This window comes from Rhinolophus ferrumequinum, chromosome 19, assembly GCF_004115265.2.
Source record: "Rhinolophus ferrumequinum isolate MPI-CBG mRhiFer1 chromosome 19, mRhiFer1_v1.p, whole genome shotgun sequence".
NCBI lineage: Eukaryota > Metazoa > Chordata > Mammalia > Chiroptera > Rhinolophidae > Rhinolophus > Rhinolophus ferrumequinum.
In genome coordinates, this window is record NC_046302.1 from 20,360,774 (window position 1) to 20,384,959 (window position 24,186).

The 24,186-nt window shown below is 41.6% G+C and overlaps 2 protein-coding genes across 7 annotated transcripts in view; one reads left to right on the plus strand and one right to left on the minus strand.

Annotated features, from left to right (window-relative positions):
* Positions 1–24,186, minus strand: part of OSBPL1A (oxysterol binding protein like 1A) — a 210,087-nt gene that overhangs the window by 30,891 nt on the left and 155,010 nt on the right. The gene's annotated exons all lie outside the window — the stretch shown is intronic.
* LOC117011669 (syncytin-1-like) lies at positions 12,961–23,043 on the plus strand. Its single transcript, XM_033087178.1, has 3 exons — positions 12,961–13,053; positions 16,152–16,227; positions 21,594–23,043. The coding sequence occupies exon 3, from the start codon at positions 22,125–22,127 to the stop codon at positions 22,863–22,865; it is 741 nt and encodes a 246-aa protein (XP_032943069.1). The 5' UTR covers positions 12,961–13,053; positions 16,152–16,227; positions 21,594–22,124; the 3' UTR covers positions 22,866–23,043.

Genomic DNA, 24,186 nt, shown 5'->3' on the forward strand with positions numbered 1-24,186 from the left:
CTGAAGGTTTTTAAGAAATAAAGTGGGAAAATGCAAACAAAACTATGAAAGGCAAACTAAAATTTAGGCTCTGTATCACATACATTAGGACTTCCCCAAAGACAGTAACACTGAACAAAATTTAGCAACTCTGGATATATTGAAAAACCCCTTACAAATTCACCTCTACAAAAGGAGCATTTTCCAAGTTTCTGCAGGGTTGGAAGTAGCCAGGAGGATGGTGGCTGTGTGAGGCAGAGAGTCTATGGCTCCAATGAGCAGCACCTCTGAGCTCAGGCCATGCTAAGCCAGGTGTGGCCTGCAGGAAGCCAACCCGCCTTCCACAGATCACAAGGGCTGTACGACCAGGGGGAGAAATATGAGGTGCCCAGACAGTTTTCTAAAATTTCATTATAATGCACTCTTTCCTGTTACCTCAGGTTATAGCAAGGGATGCTGGTTTTCCAGCTGCCGTTTAAAAAATACCCACGTAACCAAAATATTAAAGAAACTATTTAAAAACATAAAATTTATCTTCTAAAGAACCTCTATTCTAAAAAACTAAATGAATGAATTTGAGTTATAGAAGTTAACAAAATTTTAAGGCTCTAAATAAATAATAATACCCTTAAATCCTCCATGGTAAAATTCTTCTGATTGCTTTTTCTTTTTTAGGAACACACTGCTCATTTGGCAGATCTGTCATCTAACCAATCTGCTGGATAAGTGGCCACAGATGGTATTTAAATCACAGTCTCCTCAATCCAAGACTATCAATCTCTGTGACTTGAATAATGGAACACAGGAAAAGGATGCCATTATCTACCATTTGCATGTAAAATGCAGTTTTAGAGATGTATATAAACTAAATTTTTCATCTCCTGTCTATGAAAGTCAGTCAGAAATGTAACATACACCTAGGAAGTTGTGCGCCTGAATAAGCTTTGTGAAGACCAAATGAGGTGCTGTAATTCCCCCCAACAAATGCCTAAAATGTATATGTTACTATATTGATTAATGGCAAGAGCAGCAAAAGGGCAAGAAAAGCAAGAAATATTTTGGAAGCAAGACAGCTGAGGAGACATTCAAGCTTTATTTTTATTCTCAATTTAGAAATCACAGGATTGCCAGCCAAGAATCACACCCAGGAATATCCTATACTCATTTTTATGCACATAACCCTTAGTTAGTGGTGTCTTATGAAAATGTAGAAATCACTCATTTATGAGGAGGCCAGGTTATCTGCAATATTATAATCTATTCCAGGACACAGTCAAAAAGCAGAGGTGAAAGGGATTGTGACAGGTAAAGGACCATCACGAAGCCCAGGCTATTTTCTTGTGCAGGACACGCAGAGCCAAACTCAAGTCCTCCCTCAGACCACGTGTGCAATAAGCTGATCAGGCGCAGCAAGAGAAACGCGGGCCTAGCCCAGGGGACACACACGCAGTGCAGAAGTCAGCATAGTAAGCGATCGCAGGGTTACTGACTGCAGCCGAAGTCAATAGCACAATGCAGCTGCCAAGGAAGGCAGGTGCAATCCCAGACCGACAACACGAGAAGAGCAGCCAGAACATTCCCAAGGGCAACTCTGCAGTGGTCAGGGCAGAGCTAGGGTTCAGATCCACATGGCACTTTAAAAAGGAACTTTAACACCCCCTCTGGGGAGGACTTATCAGAGACTAGGCAAAGGGGTCTAGAAACAAGTCAGGCAATGGCTCAAGAAAATGTGTAGTCTAGAAGAAACAAAAGAACCTTGAGGTCTGGGGAACAGTGGGCATGAGAGGTCTTGGGGTAACAGAGGATGGGGCTAGGTGTGTAGGAGTAAAAACACCCCCATAATCCCACACCACCACCACCACCACCACCACCACCAGCACTCCTTATGCGCCTATGCCTGCTTGGTTTTTCTCCACAGCCCTGATCAACATGTGACATGCCGTAGGGTCTCCTGAGTATTTGGTGATGATGCCCCCCAAAACGACAGGCAAGCTCCCTGAGAAGTCATGCTTCATCTACTGTGATATGCCTGTTGCCTAGAACAATGCCTAACAGAACGACGGAGTTTATTTCATGAATGAACTTCGGCATTTCTAAGGCCTTTTAGCACAAATTATCTCTTTCAGTAAGAATTTGGTTTTGTCTGTGCTACTCAAGAGATAAGCACTGGACCATTGATGGAAGTTACAGGACAGCTAACATTAAGCCCTGTCTTATAATTAATTCCTTATTAATTAATTCCAAAAATGGGAGAAGAGAGAATCTTATTAAGCGAGGGTTTCAAACAGAGACTGGAAGATCCCTTTCGGTCACCACCCAAAAAGGCATTCCTGCGCCGGGTGGGAAGTTGGTCTAGATCAGCGAGGGCCAGGATCTTGCTAAGCGTCCGACAGAGAACAGGACAGACCCCCACAACAAAGAATTATCCAGACCCAAATGTCAATAGTGCCAAAGTTCAGAAAATCTGGCATAGAAATACAAGAGTTTACAAATGATCTTAAATTTTGTAGTGGCTATATTAAAAAAAGTAAAAAGGAACAAGATTAATTAATTTTAATAATATATTTTATTTAGTTCAATATATCCAAAATATTAGCATGTCAATACGCAATCAATGTAAAAATATTAATGAGATATTTTATATTTTCCCCATACTAAGACTTCAAAATCCAGTGTGTATTTTACACTTAGAGCACATCTCAATTTTGCTACTAAGTTTTAAACAAAGTGAAATTAGTCCTACCAAAACAATAATGTTTAATGGAAACACATCCTTATACTAGTTCATTTTTACTTACATTAATTAAATATAATCACTTATATTAATTAAAATTACGTAAGACTGAAAATTCAGTATCTCAGTCACACTAATCATAATTCAAGTGCTCAAAAGCCACAGGTGGCTAGCAGCTACTATTGAACATATGAATTTCCGTGATTACTTCTGAAAACAAAAGAACACAACTGCTCTCAGATTGTGGGGGAACAGCAAAAAATTGCTTAAGTATAGGAGGCTAAAGTCAATGAGAGACAAAAGAGTCCAGAACCTAATCATGAAGAAAATGCTAAAACTTCTGTATCATTATTTTAAAGAAGTAGAGGGAATAAAATTTTTAAAAAAATAGATAGCAGATTTGAAATTTTAAAAAATGATTTATACTGAAAAGGATACATTTCAATATTTAAAATTTTTACTCCCCACAAACACGGAAAAAAAAATCGCTATTGATATTGGGTCAAGAAGGTGTTATTCCAGGCAGAAATAAGAACAGAGAGCAGCAATCAGAATTTTCAGGCTGAAACCAAAGATAAATTATTCTCTTCCCTTGGAGTTGATCTGAGAGTCATTATCCTGAATTCTATGCTTCCTTTTTTTTTCTCCACACAGAGAAAAAAACACCCTGTACCAGGGACTGAGAGTGATATGTCCTGGTTCTATTTTCAGCCATACAGATGACATTCTGACTATTTACACAACAACACAATAACTGGTTTTTTAACAGAAAAGCCCCATCACAGTTGTTTGTTCTATGTGACACAAATGGCTCTGCTTGTTATCCCACCATTATTCCCTGCTCCACAGTGTTGTAGACAGACCCCAAACTGAACCACATTCATTTATGAAGTGTGACTGACAAATACTGTACTAGAACCCTTCTTATTCTGAAAAAAAGTTGTACGAGTTAAGGAGATCACGATCTCCCAAATCTGTAACACGTTTTTTGGATGGCAGAAACTATATGTAAGGCTCATCTTGACAGAGCCTGTCAAATTCCCGTGACCTGCCCACATGCTCTTAGTCCACCTGCGGGATGCCGGGCCACTGCCTTCCAGCTCCTGCTCCATGGATTACTAGGTTAAACACACAACACTGTATGCTCATGAGACTCTTTAGAAAACAGAGTAGAAAATGATCATTAAACAAAGGCAGACAAAATTAAGCCTCAGCTGGAATTAGCTACCAGGTGTTTCATGCTTTTCAGGCTTGCTTTTTAATATTCATGAGGCCACGTGAGCTCTTCTGGGTTTTGCGTATGGGCATGAGTGTACTCTACAGAAATACCATTATACTTGAGTCGGGGGTCTTCATAGAGGATTTGTATAAAACAACCGTGGGATGGGATGGGAGCCAGGGCTACAACGTACGCTCTTACCAAAGTCTATCTGTACAACCTGGGGCAAACGTCCAAGGCAGCTACACGGCCCGTACAAGTCACCGTATTTCGCATCTATACTAAGAAAAGTAATGCCCGGGACAATTACAATCACTCAGAAGCAAGTTTTCGCTTCCTTACCTATATATGTTTTAAAGAATTTTAAAAATTCTTTGTTATTTTTATAAAATACAAACGTATTAAGATAAAAACATTCATACTCCTCGGTGATATATCATTTGCCCACTGACTTAGCTTCTCAATTTATAAGAGCTCTTTGTATATTATAAATACTTTATTCACCACCTACACTTTTTCCAAGTTTAACGTTGGTCTTCTTATTCTGTATGTAGTACAATTTTCCAAACCAAATCTATCTATCTGGGAAGACTATACATGTTATGATCAAAATCTATATGTGAAACTTTAAAGAACAGTTATCTTTCAGTATTTTCCCTATGGACTAAATAAAAACACTTTGTCATTGATTCCATTAATAGTCACTCCAGAAATAAAGGTAACTCTCTTAAATCATAACGTTTTATAATCTCATTCTTAAATTTTTAGAAATTCAAGTTCTATATCAAAACCAAGATAATATACAACAACAAAAATAATCTTCTCAAGCATTTACCACATGGAAGTAAACATAAATGGGAAAAAAGAATGTGGTTCATTTTGCAAATTATAAAATATTACATAACAAGTGAAATAATCCACAATAAAGAATAAGCTCTTCGTGAGGGTAAAGGAGATTAAATATATGATGGCAGGAGAACTGCCCCGGGTGGTGAATACACAACATCATACATAGATGATGTATTACAGAATTGTACACTTGAAACTGATGTAATTTTACTAACCATTATCACCCCAATAAATTTAATTAAAAAAAAAAAAGAACAAGTTCTTCATCTATTCCCATCTCCAATACCAATATAACAGCCTGGAATGCTCCCCTTCCATACTTTTCTCCCTGCACAGGCAGATAAAAGTATGTATTTTTTAATTGAAATATTACACTACACTTCACATTGTTCTATCACTAAAAATAATAATATACTAAGGACAGCCCTTCAAGTTGACAGACATAAGTGTACCTATCTTTTCAATATCTTTATGCACAGGTACCCATGCACATAAGTATAACTTTATATAAGTAGGATATCATGTAAGCTGGGCTTATTTTTGATGCAGTCTTTACCCCTGCCTTTTGTTCTTTTTGCTTTCCAACCCACTTCCCCATTTCTGCCACTGTACTATACTGTAACCCATGTTAAAAAACTGATATGTATTTTTCTATACGTTTCTACATTTTCTCGTCACAAATAGAACATTCCTGTGTGCGCATACAAAGGAGCTTTCTGAGGTGAAGATTCCAAAATAGAATACCAGTTATATACACTTCTCTATGGTTTGCTTTTGCAATTCAATACTTCATGGAAATTTGTTCAAGTCAAATGGTAAACTGATTCTTTCAATGAATGAATATTCCAAGACAAGAATACGATATATCAAAAATACATTTTGCCATTCTCCATGAAAGGCATTCACTGTTCTCATTCTTTTGTCAAAACAATGCAGCAAAAAAATCTTATTATACTCTTTATTTAAATCTTATGCTTTCATTTCCATGGGACAGAGTACCAGGGGTATGATTGCTGGGTCAGAAAGTATCTCTATTTTACATTTCCATGGATGTTGCCCGATAGCTTTCTCAAAAGGTTTTAACAGTTTCGTATTTCACCAATAATTTATGAGAGCACTTTTTCCCACATCACCTGCAGCAACTGGTGTCAAGAGGTATTCTTACCCATGCGTTGTCAGTCTGACTACTAGAAAGTAATATTGCATTGCTATTTTATTTTGCTTTTCTTGACTACTAATGAGTTGGAACATCTTTTCATATGTTTAATGACCATTTAGGTTTACACATCTGTAAACTGTCTCTTTAATAATATTTTTTTTGAAGATTTTAATGTGGGGAGGGGAACAGGACTTTATTAGGAAACAGTGTGTACTTCCAGGACTTTTTTCGAAGTCAAATTGTTGTCCTTTCAATCTTAGTTGTGGAGGGCGCAGCTCAGCTCTAGGTCCAGTTGCCGTTGTTATTTGCAGGGGGCACTGACCACCACCCCTTGCGGGACTCGAGGAGTTGAACCGGCAACCTTGTGGTTGAGAGCCCACTGGCCCATGTGGGAATCGAACTGGCAGCCTTCAGAGTTAGGAGCACGGAGCTCCAACCACCTGAGCCACCGGCCGGCCCCCTCTTTACATAATTTATAAGCACTAGATTTTTTTCTGTCAATTTGTAAGGATTTGTTGCATATGATATTAATCTTTTGTCTTTTATTAATCTTTTATTTAGACTGCAATTGAATTCTTTAAGTGACCAAACATATATGCGTATGTCTATCTCAAGACCCTACCTCTACATGAAAATAGCTGGAAACCTTTAAGGTGATTGTATATATAGTATATATATACACTATATATAGATATATATGCTAAATATACTATATATACTAGATATACTATACTAGTATATATATATCTAGTATATATATAGTATATATACTACATATAGTATATGTATAGTATAGTATATCTAGTATATATATAGCATATATATATACACTATGTAGTATATATATACTATATATGTAGATATATCTGCTATATATACTATATAGTATATATAATAGTATATATAGTATATATACTATTATATGTATACTATATACAGATATATAGTATATATAGTATATATATAACATATATAACATATATAACATATATATACTATATATAGTATATATATAATAGTATATATATATTATAGTATATATAGTATATATATACACTATTATATATACATATATATACTAGTATATAGTATATATACATATATACTATATACTAGTATATATACATATATATACTATATACTAGTATATATATATACATATATATAATAGTATATATATTATAGTATATATATTATATACATATATATATATATATATATGTATGTATATATAATTGTAGTTGACATTCATTATTGTTCAGCTTCAGCTTCAGGTGTACAGTGCAGTGATCAGGCATCTACATCTTCCCTGACGTGGTCTCCCTAACAGACAAGTGTCCATTGGATACCCTACAACATCTTTACAACATTATTGATTACATTCCCCAAAGTGACTTTCGTAACCCCGTTGCAATCTTGTGGTTTTTGACTGTGGGGATTAGAAAGCCCAGTTGCCTTTCTTACAAAACAGTGGAGCTCTCTTTCCAACATTTCTGTCACCCACGCTTTCAGGAATCTTAATAATCTACATTTTTCTTTAGCTTCATTCCAGCTTCTATCTCCTTTAAAAACACCCTTGATCATTGATCTGTATGCTTCAAGAAAAGTTCAGGGTTTTTTTTTTTTTAAGTAACATTTTCCCAAATGCTGTGACATCACACTATCACTGAGCTAATTGTAAATGAGTTCTATCAAGATGAAGTGTTTGAATACTAACAGCTAATATTTAGTGTTTACTCCATTGTAGACTCTGTGCTAATCCCTTAACATGCATCACCTCATTTAATTTTCAAAATAATCCTATAAACTAAGCACTCATGAAATAACTTGTCAATGGTCACAAATTTAATGAGTGACAGAAACTGGGATTCTTTACATCCAGATCCTGAGCTCTTGGGTTTGAGCTCTGACTACCACTTTGCATAAACTTGGACAAGTAATTACCTAACTATCCCAAGCCTCAGTGTTTCTACTTAGAGAATGACAGTACCATTTCACATGGTCATGGTGAGCTTTCAGTGAGACAATGAATATAGAATAGTGCTTTTTAAACTTTTAGACCTATTCACTGGTGGTTTTGTAAACTCAATTTAAGGGTTCATATAACCAGCATTTTAAAAAATGAAGTAGAATACATGGAACAAGGATAGGTACTATAAATGAAAAATTCTGTTCCAATTATACACACAGCCCTGCGTGTGTGCACTACATGGTCAAATATAAAAAATATACAGTTTTTTATTATGGGACTTTGTCAGTGATATAGAACATTCAGCTCAGGGCCTGGCAAGTAGAAACTCTCAATACAGAGTGGGTATTGACATTAATTATTAATTAATTATTTCAGGGGAAACCATCTCATTTTTCTGAGTTGTTAAAGATTTGAAACCACTACTACTTTCTGGAGGAATAATTTACTAATTAGTTTCAAAAGATGAGCCAGAAATATGGCTGTTTATTGAACAATATTCATAACTATATACATATAGTTTGCATAGATAAACAGGTAAGAATTACTTCTACTACCTAAAGGCAAGCAGACTATAAAATGTTTTGACACTTGCGTTATTTCTCCCTGGTAAGGCATTACACAGGATGATAGACAGTTTAGCCAGTGGTCTCACTTGTAATCAGATACCAGTAAAGCCGGAGGTTATATTTGGAACTTCAGATCCTGGCCCCAGAACCTCTGGTTAGGAGGTGGGGGAATCTTAAACAAAGATTATTTAAATAGATTGCAGTTAAGGCCCAAAGAAGCAACTTGGGAGGAGCTCTGACTTCCTAAAGTTCCTTTCTTTCTTGTCATTTAATGGTTCTTAGTTATTCTTTGTTTTACTGTCATATGACCTGTGTGGAAGTGCTAGAACAACTCTGTCCAAACATTTTTCATTTAATTGAAATGATGAAAGAGAATATACTAATAAATCCCAAATTTAATTTTATTGTGCTTTAAACATTCCGTTGACATTATTAAATAGTATTAACACTAACTTGATGGCACTTCCTTTCACCAAATACATCCTTAGGGAGAGACTTTAAGCCTGTCTCCTCCATTCAGGCCCTTGCTAGGGAAACGATCTCAAACTCAAAGATGCTGTCAGCAGGGGGATTTTAAAAACAATTCCAATGCTCGAATTTAAAACACTGTGGTTGGCCAGTAATTTCACAATTCTTTATTTTCCCTATCTTCCACCTCTCTGTTATTTTTGTACAGAACTGCCACTCACTGGACTGTAATTCCCCCGAGGTTCTCTGCCTCCCACTCTGCAGAACATTTTGCAAGCATCAGGTTATCAACGTTTTAAAACAAATGGTTTTACCTAATATCTCTTTAAGTTAAAAAGGGCCAAAGAAAAGAAAAACATGAGAGATATGGATTAGTGAGGTATAAAGAAGACAAATAATCAAATTTTCTGTCTCTAAGTCATTCTTAAGAAATTCAAAACCAAATTACTTTACACAGATTTTCACTTGCACTTCATAATTCCACATTTGTTCATGTTACTAAATATTCTGAAGGAACCATAATTTTAAGTAGGAAAATATTCATTTGTATATTTTGAAAATTAAAAAAACAATCTATTTTTAATATCTGCTTCAAGATCAAAAGAAGGAAGTAAAAATCTAAGAAAATAATTTCATAGACAAGCAGACTTCAAATATATCTATAACTGTAATACTGAAAATCTATATGTGTACACGTGTACATATATAATTATGTGTTTTGTACTTGTATGTGTATATCTATTTGCAGTTATTAGATACTTATAACCTCTTTTCTCAACTATCAAATTCATTCCCTCTCCCCCAAATTCTTTCTCCCACAATTCCCAATTTAAATGTAATCCAATGAACATAGATTGTATCTGAATCTAATCATCTTTAATTTTGATTGCACTGTTGATGTTTAATAAACATCTAAATTGAAGTAGTCTTACAAATTAGGAAGCCATTAGAAACAACTATAAAATAAACCTATATTCAATAATTTGAAGATTAGATTTTAAAATGGTGTTACAAGAATAAACTATAGTAATAAAAAGTCTTATTTCATTTTCATAAATTATGTATAATCTTACTTGAAAGAATCTTTACATAGTGCATTTGGAATAAAGTTTACAAGTCTACTCTTTGAAAAAGGTTGAAAAGTAAATGATGTGTGGAGAAGCCTAGCAATGTCACCACTGATGGGTACAAATATTCTTACTTACAAGTCACGTGAAAATTATCAAGTTCATTTTTAGAAATTAACCACTCCTCTCTATCTCTTCTTCCTCCTAGTTAGTACAAAGAACCATAGAGAATGTAACACTACTATTCATTCTCCACTCATTCATTGAAAACATACAAGGTTGTTGCTGCAGATTTACTTAAATTCCTATTACCATTAGATTCTAAGCTCTGTTGAACCTGCAGTCAGAACACAGCACGTACTCAGTAAATGCTGCGGAGATAATAAAACTTTATGCCAGGTGGTTTTCTATTAATTAGGGATCTGGCTTGAGTAAACTGTCCCATATAACATAAAATAACTTTTCCATAGTAACAATTTAAAAAGACTATATATTTACCTTGAGAAATTAAATTTTATGTCATTTTCATCAAAGGATATTGAAAAGCACAATATCATACCTTAAAGCACAATATCATCGGTGATACCAGAGAGATCAAAGGGTACTGGTTAAAATTGGGGGTAGGCAAAGATTTCTTAGAGAAGATAAACAAAAAAGCCATAACATAAAGGACAACTGTTATGTAGTAGACTTCGACAAAACTTAAAACTTCTGTTCTAAATAAAATAAGTAAATAAATAAATAAAATATTAGATCTATACTATACTACATATAAAAACTAAAAAATAAAAACTTCTGTTCAAAGATATTAAAGATATCTGTTCATAATTAAGTAAATGGAAAGGGAAGCTACAAACTAAGAGAAAACATATGATACATATATCTGATAAAGGACTATATCCAGAATACATAAAAAAGCCCTACAAATCAATAATACAAAGACATACAACCCAAATTTAAGATGTGCAAACTCTCACATAGTTCACAAAGATATAAAAACAGCTAGTAAACACATGAACAAGTGCTCAAAATCATTTAGGAAATGTAAATTAAAACCACAACACAATACCATGTCATACCCTTGAAAACACCAAATGCTAGTGAGGATATGGAGCAACTAAAATCTTCACATATTGCTGAGAAATGGTACAATGACTTTGGAAAACAGTATAGTAATATCTTATAAGGCTAAACACACACCTCTCAATGACCCAAAAATTCTACTCCTACATAACAAAGAGAATAAGCCAATGTCCATAAAAACATGTGTATAAGAATGCTTAGAACAGCTTTTTCATTATTACTCCGAACTGGAAATCAACTCAAATGTCAATCAAAAGGGGTATAGAAAACCAAACTGTTCCATATTCAAACAACGACATACCACTGAACAATAAAAAAAAAAGCAATGAACATTGATATATACAATAAGGATGAATGTCAAAACCATTATATTGAGTGATTCAAGCCAGACTGAAAAAGAGTACATACTGTATGATTCCACCTATAATGCAGTCCAAAAATAGATAAGAGTAATCTACAGTGACAGAAATCAGGACAGTGGCCTCCTTGGGAGGATTTGGGGATTGACTGGAAGGCAGTTAGTTAGAGGAAACTTTCTGGAATGATGGAATGGTTCTCCATCTTGATCGGGGTGGTAATTACATGGGTATATGCATCTGCCAAGACTCACCAAATTATATATTTAAGATCTATGAATTTCACTATATATAAATTTTACTTAAACAAAGAAATTATAATTTGTTGGTATAGATCAGCATTTCTCAAACTTTTTTGGTGTTAAGATCAATTTCACTCTTAAAAATTATTTAGAACCCCAAAGAGTTAGTTTTCTTTTACTGTGGGTTATACCTATCATTGTTTACTGTATTAGAAAAAACTGGGGAAAAAAATTTTTTTTACTTATGAATTTAATAACAGTAAAACCAATGTTAACAGATAACATTTTTATGAAAAATAATTATATTTTCCAAAACAAAAATAACTTAGTAAAAAGAGTGGCATCATTAAACATTTTTGCAGTCCCGTTAATGTCTAAATTATAGAAGATAGCTGGCTTCTCATAACTGCTTCTGCATTAACTGTGATATCACACATCATGTAGTCTCTAGAAAACTTCACCATACACTTACTAGTGAATGATAATGAAAAAGGCGAATGTCTTAGTAATATTATGAAAATTGTTTTAACCTTGCGGTTCCCCGTGAAAGGGTCCTAGGTAATCCACCACCACCACCAAGGGCCCATAGACTCCTCTTTACAGAACCATTGGTATACACAGTTGGCAAAAGGGCACTCCCTTTTCCTCAGTATGTCTCTAGGAACAGGCAATCAAAAAACAAACAAACATTCACTCACAAATATTGGCTGAATTTCAACTACTACTAATGCTTAGTTTGAGGATCCTAGTAGGCTGGGCCAACAAAATATTCAAGAATATTTACAGCGGAGATATTTGTATTCAAAATGTTACTTCATTTCTGGGTTGTGCTTTAACTTTAAAACTCTGGCACTTCTTCAGTTCAATGGGTTTAAAGGTATTTGGAATCAGTAAGATTGTTCATATTATCTAACATTTAAATCTGGGAGCAAAACAAGTTTTTCTGACCATGAACCTCAAAAAATTTCAGCTTCAGTTGATTCAGTCTGATTTATCATTATGAAAATGATGCTCTCTTAAAATTACTACTATTACTCCTCAGTCATGTAATATTAACAAAAATTGTAGTTGTAATATGTGTGGATGTAAGATCTCCAAAGGCATCTCACATGTGAAAATTTTTATAAACTTAATATATTGTAATGTACCTTCTACCAACTTCCGGGTTTGAATTCAGACATAAACAGGAATCGCACGTTTCCTCTGCATACCTAGAATGCTGTTCTGAAGCCTTGTATAAATCAGCACTGTAACTTAGGGCTGAGTCAGACATGAAGGTGACTGGTTAGCAGGACATCTGGGTATTTAACATGCTTCTAAATATCTTCAACTGAAACAAGCCTAGAGTCTTGGAAGCAGGTCAGTACAACTCTAAGATAAGATCCCTACAACTAGTCATAGGATTTTTAGTTACTACTATGAGTCTTCTAAAAACCCAATAACTTGGTTTCCTATTGTAAGCTTACTTAACTGTAATATTGAAAATTTTATATAATTATCTGATACTACTACTTGATTTTGCTGTGTATTTTTATAATCTGAGATTGCTTTTCATTTTTGATCTTTTAAATTATACAAAGTCTATGATTATCACTCACTATATCTGGCTCTCTATAGCAAAGAGGTTAGGGTAATTATACTTTTTTTACAAAAGGTTGTCCTTGTTTTCATTTTAATGTTAAAATTCTATATTCAAAATTTCAAATTCATTTTCTTATTGGCTTTCTAAAATTTAGAATTCATTGTCCAACTTCAGTAAATAGTAAATTTATTTCCTATTCCTGTTTATTATCATTATTGGATTAACAGAATAGCCTACAGAACCACCACATTTCCAAGCTAAAGCTGACTGATGAGAATATACCTCCTTTCTTTGGTTTAGAAACAAGTTGTCTGTTTGGGCTCCTAGGTTCCCTCACTTCGGCCTACTTCGTGGTGTTCTGCACAGTTGAAATACTGTGTTTAACAGACTGCGTTTCCTACAACCGCACAGTTGGGAGAAAGGCAGGACACAGAAAAGCAGACCTTAACCTAAGGGCAAGGTGCATTCTTTGCTCACCATTCTCTCTAAGAATAACTAAGATTTCACGCAATGGGTGCTGGAACAGACATGAATTGAAATGAAATGAGGAAGAGTAGATCATGGTAACGTCATTTTGACCTCTTAATAACAGAGAATACTGACGAAATGCATGATGCGTGCAGCACAAATCAGAGCCAACTACCTTCCTCCCTGTCTCACACGAAGTCTCACCTAAGCCTCTTGTAGTATGGACAGTTAAGGAGCAGAGAGACATCAAGATGGTGAGCTCGAATCTTCCACTAATACGTCCCCATATTCTAGAAGGGATCTGAATCCATTTTGTTGGCAGGGGAGAGGAAAGAAACCTTTCTGACTATAACAGAGATTTCTTGTACTCTCTACTAAGAAATGTCCCACTTGGGGGAGCATTTGAGATCTTGCTCCCCAACATAAATGCTCCCCAACATATGTCATCAGATTGGCTCAAATAAACTCTTATAAAAATTAAATTTGAAAAAAAAGAAGAAAAAGAAATGTCCCATTTTGGAACTTGAATGTAATCCAGCTGGATACGGAGAGTCTGGCAGTAGGCAGTGCGAGGTACAGCCAGACCCTACGATAGATCTGAGTGTTTAGCAGTGGTTGATCCTTGAAATGCAACTCTGGAGAAAGACTATGTTTACGAGGCTGTATGTTTCCTAGAACACCACAGGACTTCAGAGACTCCAAACAGGAGTTTAGGAATTATGCAAAAAACCGTTAACAAAAGGGAAGACATAAAGATGTCTTTAGTGATGGACTGAATAAAAGATGTCCTATAAACACCACTCTGCCTCTTTCACTCTGCCTCTTTCTGTGTCTCTGAACTTTTTAGACTTATTTCCTTTTAAGCCACACCCTCTTTTTCAGAATGAATATAACCATTTGTTTGTGATCTGCTTTAGTCAGTTCAACTGCCTTGATTTAACTTCCTTTTCAAGAGATCTGAGATGTTTTTGACTGCTTACCATCAGAAGGATAGAATTTCTAAGAAGAGTTGAATTTCAGGTTCCTTCCTGCTCTGTGACACGTAATATCTCCATGGGTGTTATCTGACATATATGTTAGTTTCCCTTCTGTTTCCTTTCTGATTATACTGGTCATAGTGAAAAATCTGTACTGCAAAGAACAGCATCCTTCCTCTTTCCTAGGAAGGTTTCTTCTGCTAGGAAAGATGACACAGTGTCCTAAAACACAATCAGATCCACGTGGCCTTCTGAGATATTTTTGTTCTTTCTAATAACATAGGTTATGTCAAACATATCCTGAAGGAAAACAGCTGCAGAGCTTGGTTTTCACAAATAATAAGTGAACGCATAATTATTGAGGAGAAACAAATAATTTCCATGAAAACAGTACACCTTTAATCAATCCTACATCCTTTGGAGTATCCTGCATTGGGAGGAAGTTGGTGGAGAATGGAGATTTATTACAGAAACAGAAAATTATTTTTTCCTCCAGGACTGTTTAAGGAGAACAAATTTTTATCAGATCTGTTTAAAACTGGCAGAACTTTCATTGTGTTCATGTGTTCTTTTATATGCTCATGTCAATACCAGTAGAAATTTACACAGGCCCAGAGAACAAGTTCCATGTCCACTTTAATTTGTAATACTGCCCAGCACTGAGCCAAGGACAGATGGGTCTTAATGCTTTAGGACTATGATGTTAATTCTCTATAAATTGTCACATAAAAGAAACAAACAGAATTACATTAATTCAAGGCTGGGACAAACTGTCTTAAATTTCAGAATATGAAGGCTTTTGTCTAGGAATGTAAATCTTTGTTACTCTAAACAGCTATAAACATTCTAAATTTTAAGAAAAGAAGAGAGGCTCTGGAGTAAGAAAACCTGGTTTGAATGTAGGTCCTATTGTCGGGACGGTTTTTTTCCGGCGGGTCCCGCTAAGAGCTCCATCCCCCTCTTATCAGAGCTGTCTCTGGCGGGCACCATAGTTAGAGGCCTCCCCGTCAAAACAACGTTAAACGATCACAGCTGCTAGGGAAGGACCTCCCGGCACCCCGGCCAGATTTAACCAATCCCTAGCGTCGCAATAGCAATAGCGCGAATCCCCCCAAACCCGGAGGCCTAACCCTATAAACCAAAGCACCGGACCCTGGTAAGTGCTCAGTCTCTGGGAATAATCCCGCTGAGCCCGCCGGGGTAATAAAGCTGTGTTCTCTCTGATCTCTGCATGCCGCTTGAGGACCGATCTCTCGGTTCTCGTCATTTCCCCGCAACATTTGGTGCGTTGGCCAGGAAACCCAACCGCGCTGGCCCCTTGCGCCACCGGTGTGGGGCGAGAGGCAGCCGCGGAGGACGGGAAGCCCGAGAAGGGTGTAGGCGCGCCCCGCCAATTTTGGCAGACCCTGAACCGGACTTTCCCCGGGCAGTCGTGGCCTGCGCCTCCCCAGCTGGACCCGCTGAGAGGGACTGGGGACAACCAGCTGGATCCTCCCGTCGGACCAGGTAAGCCTCGGGGCCATTGTCCGAGTCAGTCCTGTCCCATGCGACAGGAGAGCCTGATCACCTCCTCGTAGGTTCTTACAACCTACCCAGGCAAAGACGTCCATAGGAGGGTGTCAACCTGGTGTGTGAGTGACTGACTGTGTGCCTGATTGATTCCACTGCTTTAGCTATGGAAACTTGAGTAAGCTTCACCCTGATTCTCCCGTAGCGTCATTTGGCATAACGGTGATTCACTCCACGGAGTGGCCTGTTTTGTAAATTGTTCTGTACACTGTAGCCAACACGCTCCTAAGTTCCCGTGAGGGACGCGAGCAGGGCAGCACCTGAGTAAATCCCCCCTCCCCACCGTCTGGAACATCGTACACTATGGGAGGGAAGCAGAGTAAGCCCACAGTCTTAGACTGCATGTTAAAGAATTTTAAGAAGGGTTATGGAGGAGATTATGGAGTCCGCATGACCCCAGGAAAGTTAAGAACCCTCTGTGAACTGGAATGGCCCACTTTTAACGTCGGCTAGCCGTTAAGAGGGAACCCTAGAGCTGGCCATTGTCCAACGCGTTTATATTGTGGTGACCGGCAATCCTGGTCACCCAGATCAGTTTCCATACATTGACTCCTGGTTGATGAAATTGCCAGGATCCTTCCACCTTGGGTACGGTTCTGCTCTAGTAAAAAGGGACAGTGCAGGATTCTCGTAACCCAGGCTCTAAAAGGAACTCCAACAAAGACTATACACCAAGGGGACCATGAGGAGGAGCTGCAAATCCTGTCACCACCATACGTCCCTCCAATCCTGCCAACCGCTCTGGATGCAATTCCAAATACCCCTCCGCCCTCCATTTCCCCGCCAGCTGCTCAACCCGAGGGTCGGCCTGCAGAGCCCACACCCCAAGATTTCCCCCGCCGCCTTCGGCTGCGAAACGTCCCAGCCCTCCAGATGCCTCTCCGCAAAACCCGAGGGCCCGACCTTATCAGCCTGGACGGGATTCCTCTTCCTGGCCGACCTATAATCTACTACCAGCCTTTACCACCACTGATCTCCTGAACTGGAAACATCACACCCCAGCCTACTCAGAAAAGCCCCAAGCTATAATTGACCTCATGGAATCCATCTTCCAAACACACCGGCCTACCTGGGAAGACTGTCAACAACTCCTTCGCACCCTCTGTAACACCGAAGAGAGGCGGAGAATCATACAAGAAGCTCTGAAGTGGCTCGAAGAGATGGCTCCAGGAGGCATCATGGACACGGGGAGATGGGCTAACGAGGCTGCTCCTGACAACCGGCCCGACTGGGACTTTAACACAGAAGAAGGTAGAGGTGCTGTCAGGAGGTATCAAGAGGCCATTCTGCGGGGCCTCCGACAAGGGGCAAAGAAACCGACTAATATGTCAAAGACAGCTGACGTAACTGAAGACAGTGAAGAAATGCCCGGAGACTTCTACGAAAGACTATGCGAAGCCTTCCGCATATACACCCCATTTGACCCAGAGGCACCGGAAAATCAGCGAATGGTAAACGCGGCTTTTGTTGCGCAGTCGGCCCCCGACATCCGCCAAAAACTCCAAAATCTCGAAGGCTTCGCCAGGATGTACATCACCCAACTTTTAGAGGTGGCTAACAAAGTATTCCGCAACCGTGACAACGTAGCCAAGCAAGAAGCTGATAAGAGCATGAGACAGAAAGTAACTCTATTGGCGGAGGCACTTCAACAAAACACCAACCAAAGAAAGACTGGGGGCAGACGAGGAATCCAACGCAGCCTCCGGGACGCTCAGAAAGGATCAATGTGCCTATTGCAAGGAGATGGGGCACTGGAAAAATGAATGCCCCAATCGGTCACAGCCTCAACCCAGAAGCCATCCGCGGCCTACTCCTCCTAGTGAGAAGGAACCCGAGTTCATCGGCCTGGCCGGCATAGACTCTGATTGGCGGGGACCGGACTCTATTGCTAGGCCCCCGCGAGCCCACAGTTGATTTAGACATAGGGGGCCAAAAGATTACCTATATGGTAGACACAGGAGCAGAACACTCAGTGGTTACTTCCCCAGTGGCTCCCCTTACTAATCGGACTGTAACCATCATGGGGGCCACCAGAGACCAGGCAGTAAGTCAGCCGTTCTGCTGGTCTCGAACCTGCAAAGTAGGAGGCCACGTCGTCTCCTGTGAGTTCTTATATGTACCTGAGTGCCCGATCCCACTGCTCGGGAGAGACCTACTCACTAAGTTAGGGGCACGAATTTCTTTTGAGCAATCCGGCCAAACAACGATGAACTTGAGCCCCGCCGAACCACAGCTCATCCTGTCTCTCAACACGCCTAGGGATGAAGAATGGAGACTATTTGAATCAGGCTGCCGAAACAAACCCTGAGTACTACCGAACTAAGGTACCAGGGATATGGGCAGAAAACAATCCTCCCGGACTTGCCAGCAAAAGAGCCCCTGTCATAATTAACTAAAGGCCGGAGCCCAGCCACAACGGCTCCGACAATACCCGATTTCCAGGGAAGCTCAAATAGGCATTCAGACACATCTTGAACGGCTGAAAGATGCGGGCATCCTCGTTGAGTGTCAGTTCCCCTGGAATACACCGCTATTCCCCGTCATGAAGTCAAATGGTGAATATCGCCCAGTTCAGGACCTCCGTGCAGTAAATCAAGTAACTCAGTCTCTGCATCCAGTAGTTACCAATCCCTACCCCCTTCTCAGCCAAGTTCCACCGGAGGCCGTCTGGTTCACGTGCCTGGATCTTAAGGACGCCGTCTTCTGCATTCAACTAGCCCCGATAAGCCAACCCATCTTTGCCTTTGAGTGGACTGACCCTAATTCAGGGCATCAAATGCAGCTCACCTGGACGAGGCTTCCACAAGAGTTTAAGAACTCCCCCACGCTATTCAGTGAGGCCCTGGCTTCTGACCTTGCGGGTTTCCCGCGAGAACAAGTCAATTGCACTCTCTTACAATATGTAGATGATCTCCTCATTGCCTGCCCGACAAGGAAGGCCTGCCACCGAGCCACGATTGCCCTCTTACAACATTTGGCCACCAAAGGGTACCGGGTGTCCCGGAAAAAGGCTCAGCTCTGCAGACAGGAAGTTAAATATTTGGGCTTCATAATCACCCAAGGAAAACGGGCCCTCAGCGCAGAGCGAAAAGCGGTTATTACCAAGCTCCCACGGCCCACCACTAGGCGATCACTACGTGAATTTTTGGGGGCAGCTGGATTCTGTTGGATCTGGATCCCCGGGTTCTCGGCCATAGCCCAACCACTTTATGAGTCAATCACAGGACAGGACAAGCAACCCCTAAAATGGGGAGAGACAAAGGAAAAGGCCTTCACAGAATTCAGAGACTTGTTCGGGAGAGCCCCAGCTTTAGGTCTACCTGATACGGAAAAACCTTTCTTCTTATTTGTCCATGAAAAAGACAAAACTGCCTTAGGACTCCTAGCCCAGACAGTTGGACCCTGGATGAGGCCTATTGCTTACCTGTCCAAAAGACTAGACCCGGTCGCTTCCGGATGGCCCCCATGCCTGCAGGCCTTAGCTGCTACACTACTCCTCGTCCAGGAAGCTGACAAGCTCACCCTCGGACAACAACTCACAGTCAAGGTTCCCCATTCTGTAATAATGCTCATGAACTGTCAGGGTCCACGATGGCTCTCCAACGCCAGGCTCACCCAATACCAGGGGCTCCTTCTGGAAAATCCTCGCATAAGCCTCCAGACTGTTCAAGCCTTAAACCCAGCAACCTTGCTCCCCACAGCCGAAGGCGAGCCTGAACACGACTGCCTAGAAGTCATTACTGAGGTCCATGCCACACGACCGGACCTACAAGACTCCCCTCTGCAGGACACGGAGGTTACACTCTATACTGACGGCAGCAGTTTCCTACAGGGTGGGCTATGTAGAGCTGGCTATGCTGTAACTACCACCTCGGAGGTTCTGGAGGCAAAGGCACTTCCAGCCGGGTGGTCAGCACAACGAGCCGAACTCTGGGCTCTCATACGGGCACTCCAGCTCTCAAAAGACAAAAGGGCTAACATTTACACAGACTCCAGTACGCTTTTGCCACCGTGCACATACACGGGGCCATCTACAAAGAACGTGGCCTCCTCAGGTCTGAAGGAAAAACCATCAAAAACAAAAGTGAGATCCTACAGTTACTGGAAGCTGTCTGGGCACCCCAGCGCCTAGCTATTATCCACTGCCGAGGACACCAGAAAGGGAACGATGAGCCGGCTGCTGGCAATCACCTCGCAGATCACGCCGCAAAGGCGACTGCCCAGGACACAGACACAGCCATCATTGCTTCCACCACCCCAGCCTCGCCAAGTCCTACCTACACCACAGCAGAAGTCAGCTGAGCACAAAATGAGGGTGCCACCCGGCACCCTCAAGGTTGGTGGATACTGCGTGATGGCGGCTTATTCATATCGGCTGCCCTCGCTCCCCGCATCATTTCGGAACACCACTCTACTTCCCACCTAGGGAAGACTGGACTTAAAAGGCTGCTAGCCAAAAACTTCTATATAGCCAGGCTCACAGCCCTATGCCGCTCTATCACGGAGCGCTGTGCTACCTGTGCCAGACATAATCCCAAGACCGGACCGACCCCGCCACCTGGGGTCCAGCGAACGGGATCTGCCCCTTTTGAGGATATCAAGGTAGACTTCACAGAAATGACCCCTCACTGAGGGACAAAATACCTTCTTGTCCTAGTCTGTACCTTCTCGGGCTGGGTAGAAGCCTTTCCTACCCGAACTGAAAAAGCCAGAGAAGTCACCAAAGTTCCCCTCTGCAAAATCATCCCATGGTATGGACTTCCCCTCACCATTCATAGTGACAACGGACCAGCCTTTGTCTCAGACGTGCTACAGACTCTGGCCTCAGCCGTCAATGTCTCCTGGAAGCTTCACATGGCCTACTGGCCTCAGAGTTCAGGGAAAGTAGAGCACATGAACTGTACCCTCAAAGAAACGTTGTCTAAGCTATGCCAAGAAATCTCCCTGGGATAGATGGATCTACTCCCCTCAGCCGTCCTCCGCTCCCGGTGTACTCCTTGAAAGGATGGTTTCTCCCCATTTGAAATTCTCTATGGCCGGCCTCCCCCGTTGCTATCATCCATCCCAGGCAGCCTCAGAGTAGTAGGTGACTCCCACCTCCAAGATCAGCTTATTGCCCTAGGAAAGATCCTTACAAGCCTGCACTCACATCTACTAGAAAGAATTCCTATCTCATTAGGAACCCCTGTCCATCCCCACCTTCCAGGTGACAGGGTCTGGATAAAAGATTGGAAACGTGAGCCCCTCCGCCCAATATGGACGGGCCCACACACAGTAATCCTGTCACCCCCACTGCTCTTAAGGTCTCCGGAATCACACCGTGGATTCACCACTCCCGCGTCAAAGGAGCAGAGTCGTACCAGCCTACCTGGACTTCTCATCCAGTGTCCGACGAGCCACTGAAGACCACGTTTAAAAAAACCACCTGAATGCCAGCTCTCATCTGCTCCTCCCTAACCATCTCAACCTTCTGTCTACTGATTCTTTTAGCCTCTTTTCTTCTTACCTCTGCGACCTTATCTGATTGGACCCCAGCCCAAAGAAGCCTCCTCCTGTTTGGGTTTCTACTATGGATCTTTCCCCTATTCGCGCTCACCTGCTTACGGACCTCTGCCTCTTAGGCCTATTCTACCCTTCCCTGAGCGCCCCAACCCAGCGGACATGTACCTGCCGTGGGTCCCCTTTCTACCCGACTTTAAGATCCTCCTTTTTCTCCTATGACTCCATGACCCCGGATTGTTACCGTGGCGTCTTGCCTTTCCTCTGCGTAAAGGACGGTAAGACCTACAGGACTGCCCTTAATACACAGCCCTCCTTGAACAATTGCAGGTTTTATGGTCGAGGGTACCTCTGCTGGAACGCCCCTGTCCGCACTCCAGATGGCTCAAAATGTCCCTGCACCGGGGGTCCGGGACAAGCGCCCACTTCCAATTCTTTACTCTCATGCCCCGGGAATGCCACCAGGGAACCATGCCGTCCCCTGCAAGGAATCCGGCCGCACCTATTGGACCGCCACTCTGACTCAGACCTTCCAGTCCCCCTGCAATTCCTTCCTTCGAGGGCCTGTCTGCTGGTCCTACCTGGCCCAGGCCAGGTTCTCCGATAGCGGAGGTGTCCAGGACACTGCCCTCCACAAAGTTGCGGCAACCCGGATTGCTGCGATAGCTCGGGCCACTCCGCCCCGGCCCCGCTACCGGCGCCTCAACCTCACCTCTTTACGCCGGCCACCACTCCTTAGCTCCCCGGACTTCACTTCACACCTCCTCAATACATCTTACCAGCTTTGGCTCAACTCCACTTCTCTCCCTATCGGTTCCCCCTGTTGGATTTGTCTGCCCCTTATCCGTTCCGCTTTCTTCGGAATACCCGTCCGCCCAACTGGCCCTCCACAACTCCACCAACACTTCTGCCTCAATAGTCACCGAACCCATCAGCGATCCCGTCCCGCTGGCTCCGGCCACAAACCTCACCTGTTACCTACCCCCTGGCCTCGCCCAGGCTCCCGACCCCCGCTGCCAGAGCTTTTCTGCACCTTTACCCTTCTGCACTCCTCCCAGCATATTTCTCTTCTGTGACGGAGGCCACCCATACAGGTGTCGGGACGCACATCACAATGGAAGTGGCTGCATCCTCATTTTCATTTCCCCTTCTGCCGCCGTTTTTACTGACGCTGAATTCCAGTCGCAGGTCTTTCCTTCCCTTCGCACCCGTCGGGTGGCTTTCGTCCCTTTCCTCATAGGTGCTGGCATCTTTACAGGGGTCGCCGCTGGTGCCTCTGGCCTTGGGACTTCCATCGACTTCCATCGACTACAAACTTTCTCAAGAAATCAATGATGACATGGAGCAGGTCGCAGACTCACTCACGTCACTCCAGACCCAACTCTGCAGCCTGGCAGCAGTCGCCCTCCTGAACCGGCGAGCCCTAGACCTGCTCACGGCTGAAAAGGGTGGGACCTGTCTCTTCCTCCTAGAAGAATGTTGCTACTACATAAACCAGTCTGGGATCGTCGCCACCAAGGTCTGTGAGCTCCGGGATCGCATTCAGCTCCACCGTGAGGAGCTCGCCTCCTGGGGGTTTAGCTCTCAGTCCTGGACTTCCTGGCTCCTCCCTTTGGCGGGTCCCTTACTCTCCATTTTTCTCCTTGCCACCATCGGCCCGTGCATCTTCAATGCCCTTGTTCCCTTCACCAAAAATACCATCTCCCGTCTGACCACCGCCCGCATCCCCCGCCCTCTCAGTTTAAATGATCTTTAGGGTTCCCCTTCCAATCATCAACAGGGGGAACATGTCGGGACGGTTTTATCCGGTGGGCCCCGCTAAGAGCTCCATCCCCCTCTCATCGGAGCTGTCTCTGGTGGGCACCACAGTTAGAGGCCTTCCCGTCAAAACAATGTTAAACGATCACAGCTGTTAGGGATGGACCTCTCGGCACCGCGGCCAGATTTAACCAATCCCTAGCGTTGCAATAGCAATAGCACGAATCCCCCCAAACCCGGAGGCCTAACCCTATAAAACAAAGCACCCGACCCCAGTAAGTGCTCAATCTCTGGGAACAATCCCGCTGAGCCCCCCAGTGTAATAAAGCTGTGTTCTCCCTGATCTCTGCGTGCCGCTTGAGTCTCTCGGTCCTCGTCATTTTTCTGCAACACTATCACTTATTTGCTAAGTGATCTCGGGCAAGGCAAAGTTTCTGCACTTCAGTTTTTTCATATATAAAATTGAGGATATAATATCTGCCCTATCCATAACTCAGATATTTTGAGATTCAAAAGCTATGGAGTTTGTCAAAGTACCTTATATACCAACTTATAATCCAATGTAAATTGTAGTCATTACTATCATGCACAATATTGTGAACAGCTCTGGATCTGAAGTTGACAAGTATAGTCAGAAGA

What these genes read in the sequence shown, in the direction of transcription:
- LOC117011669 (XM_033087178.1), top strand. Translation starts at nt 22,125, where the DNA reads ATGGTCGAGGGTACCTCTGCTGGAACGCCCCTGTCCGCACTCCAGATG.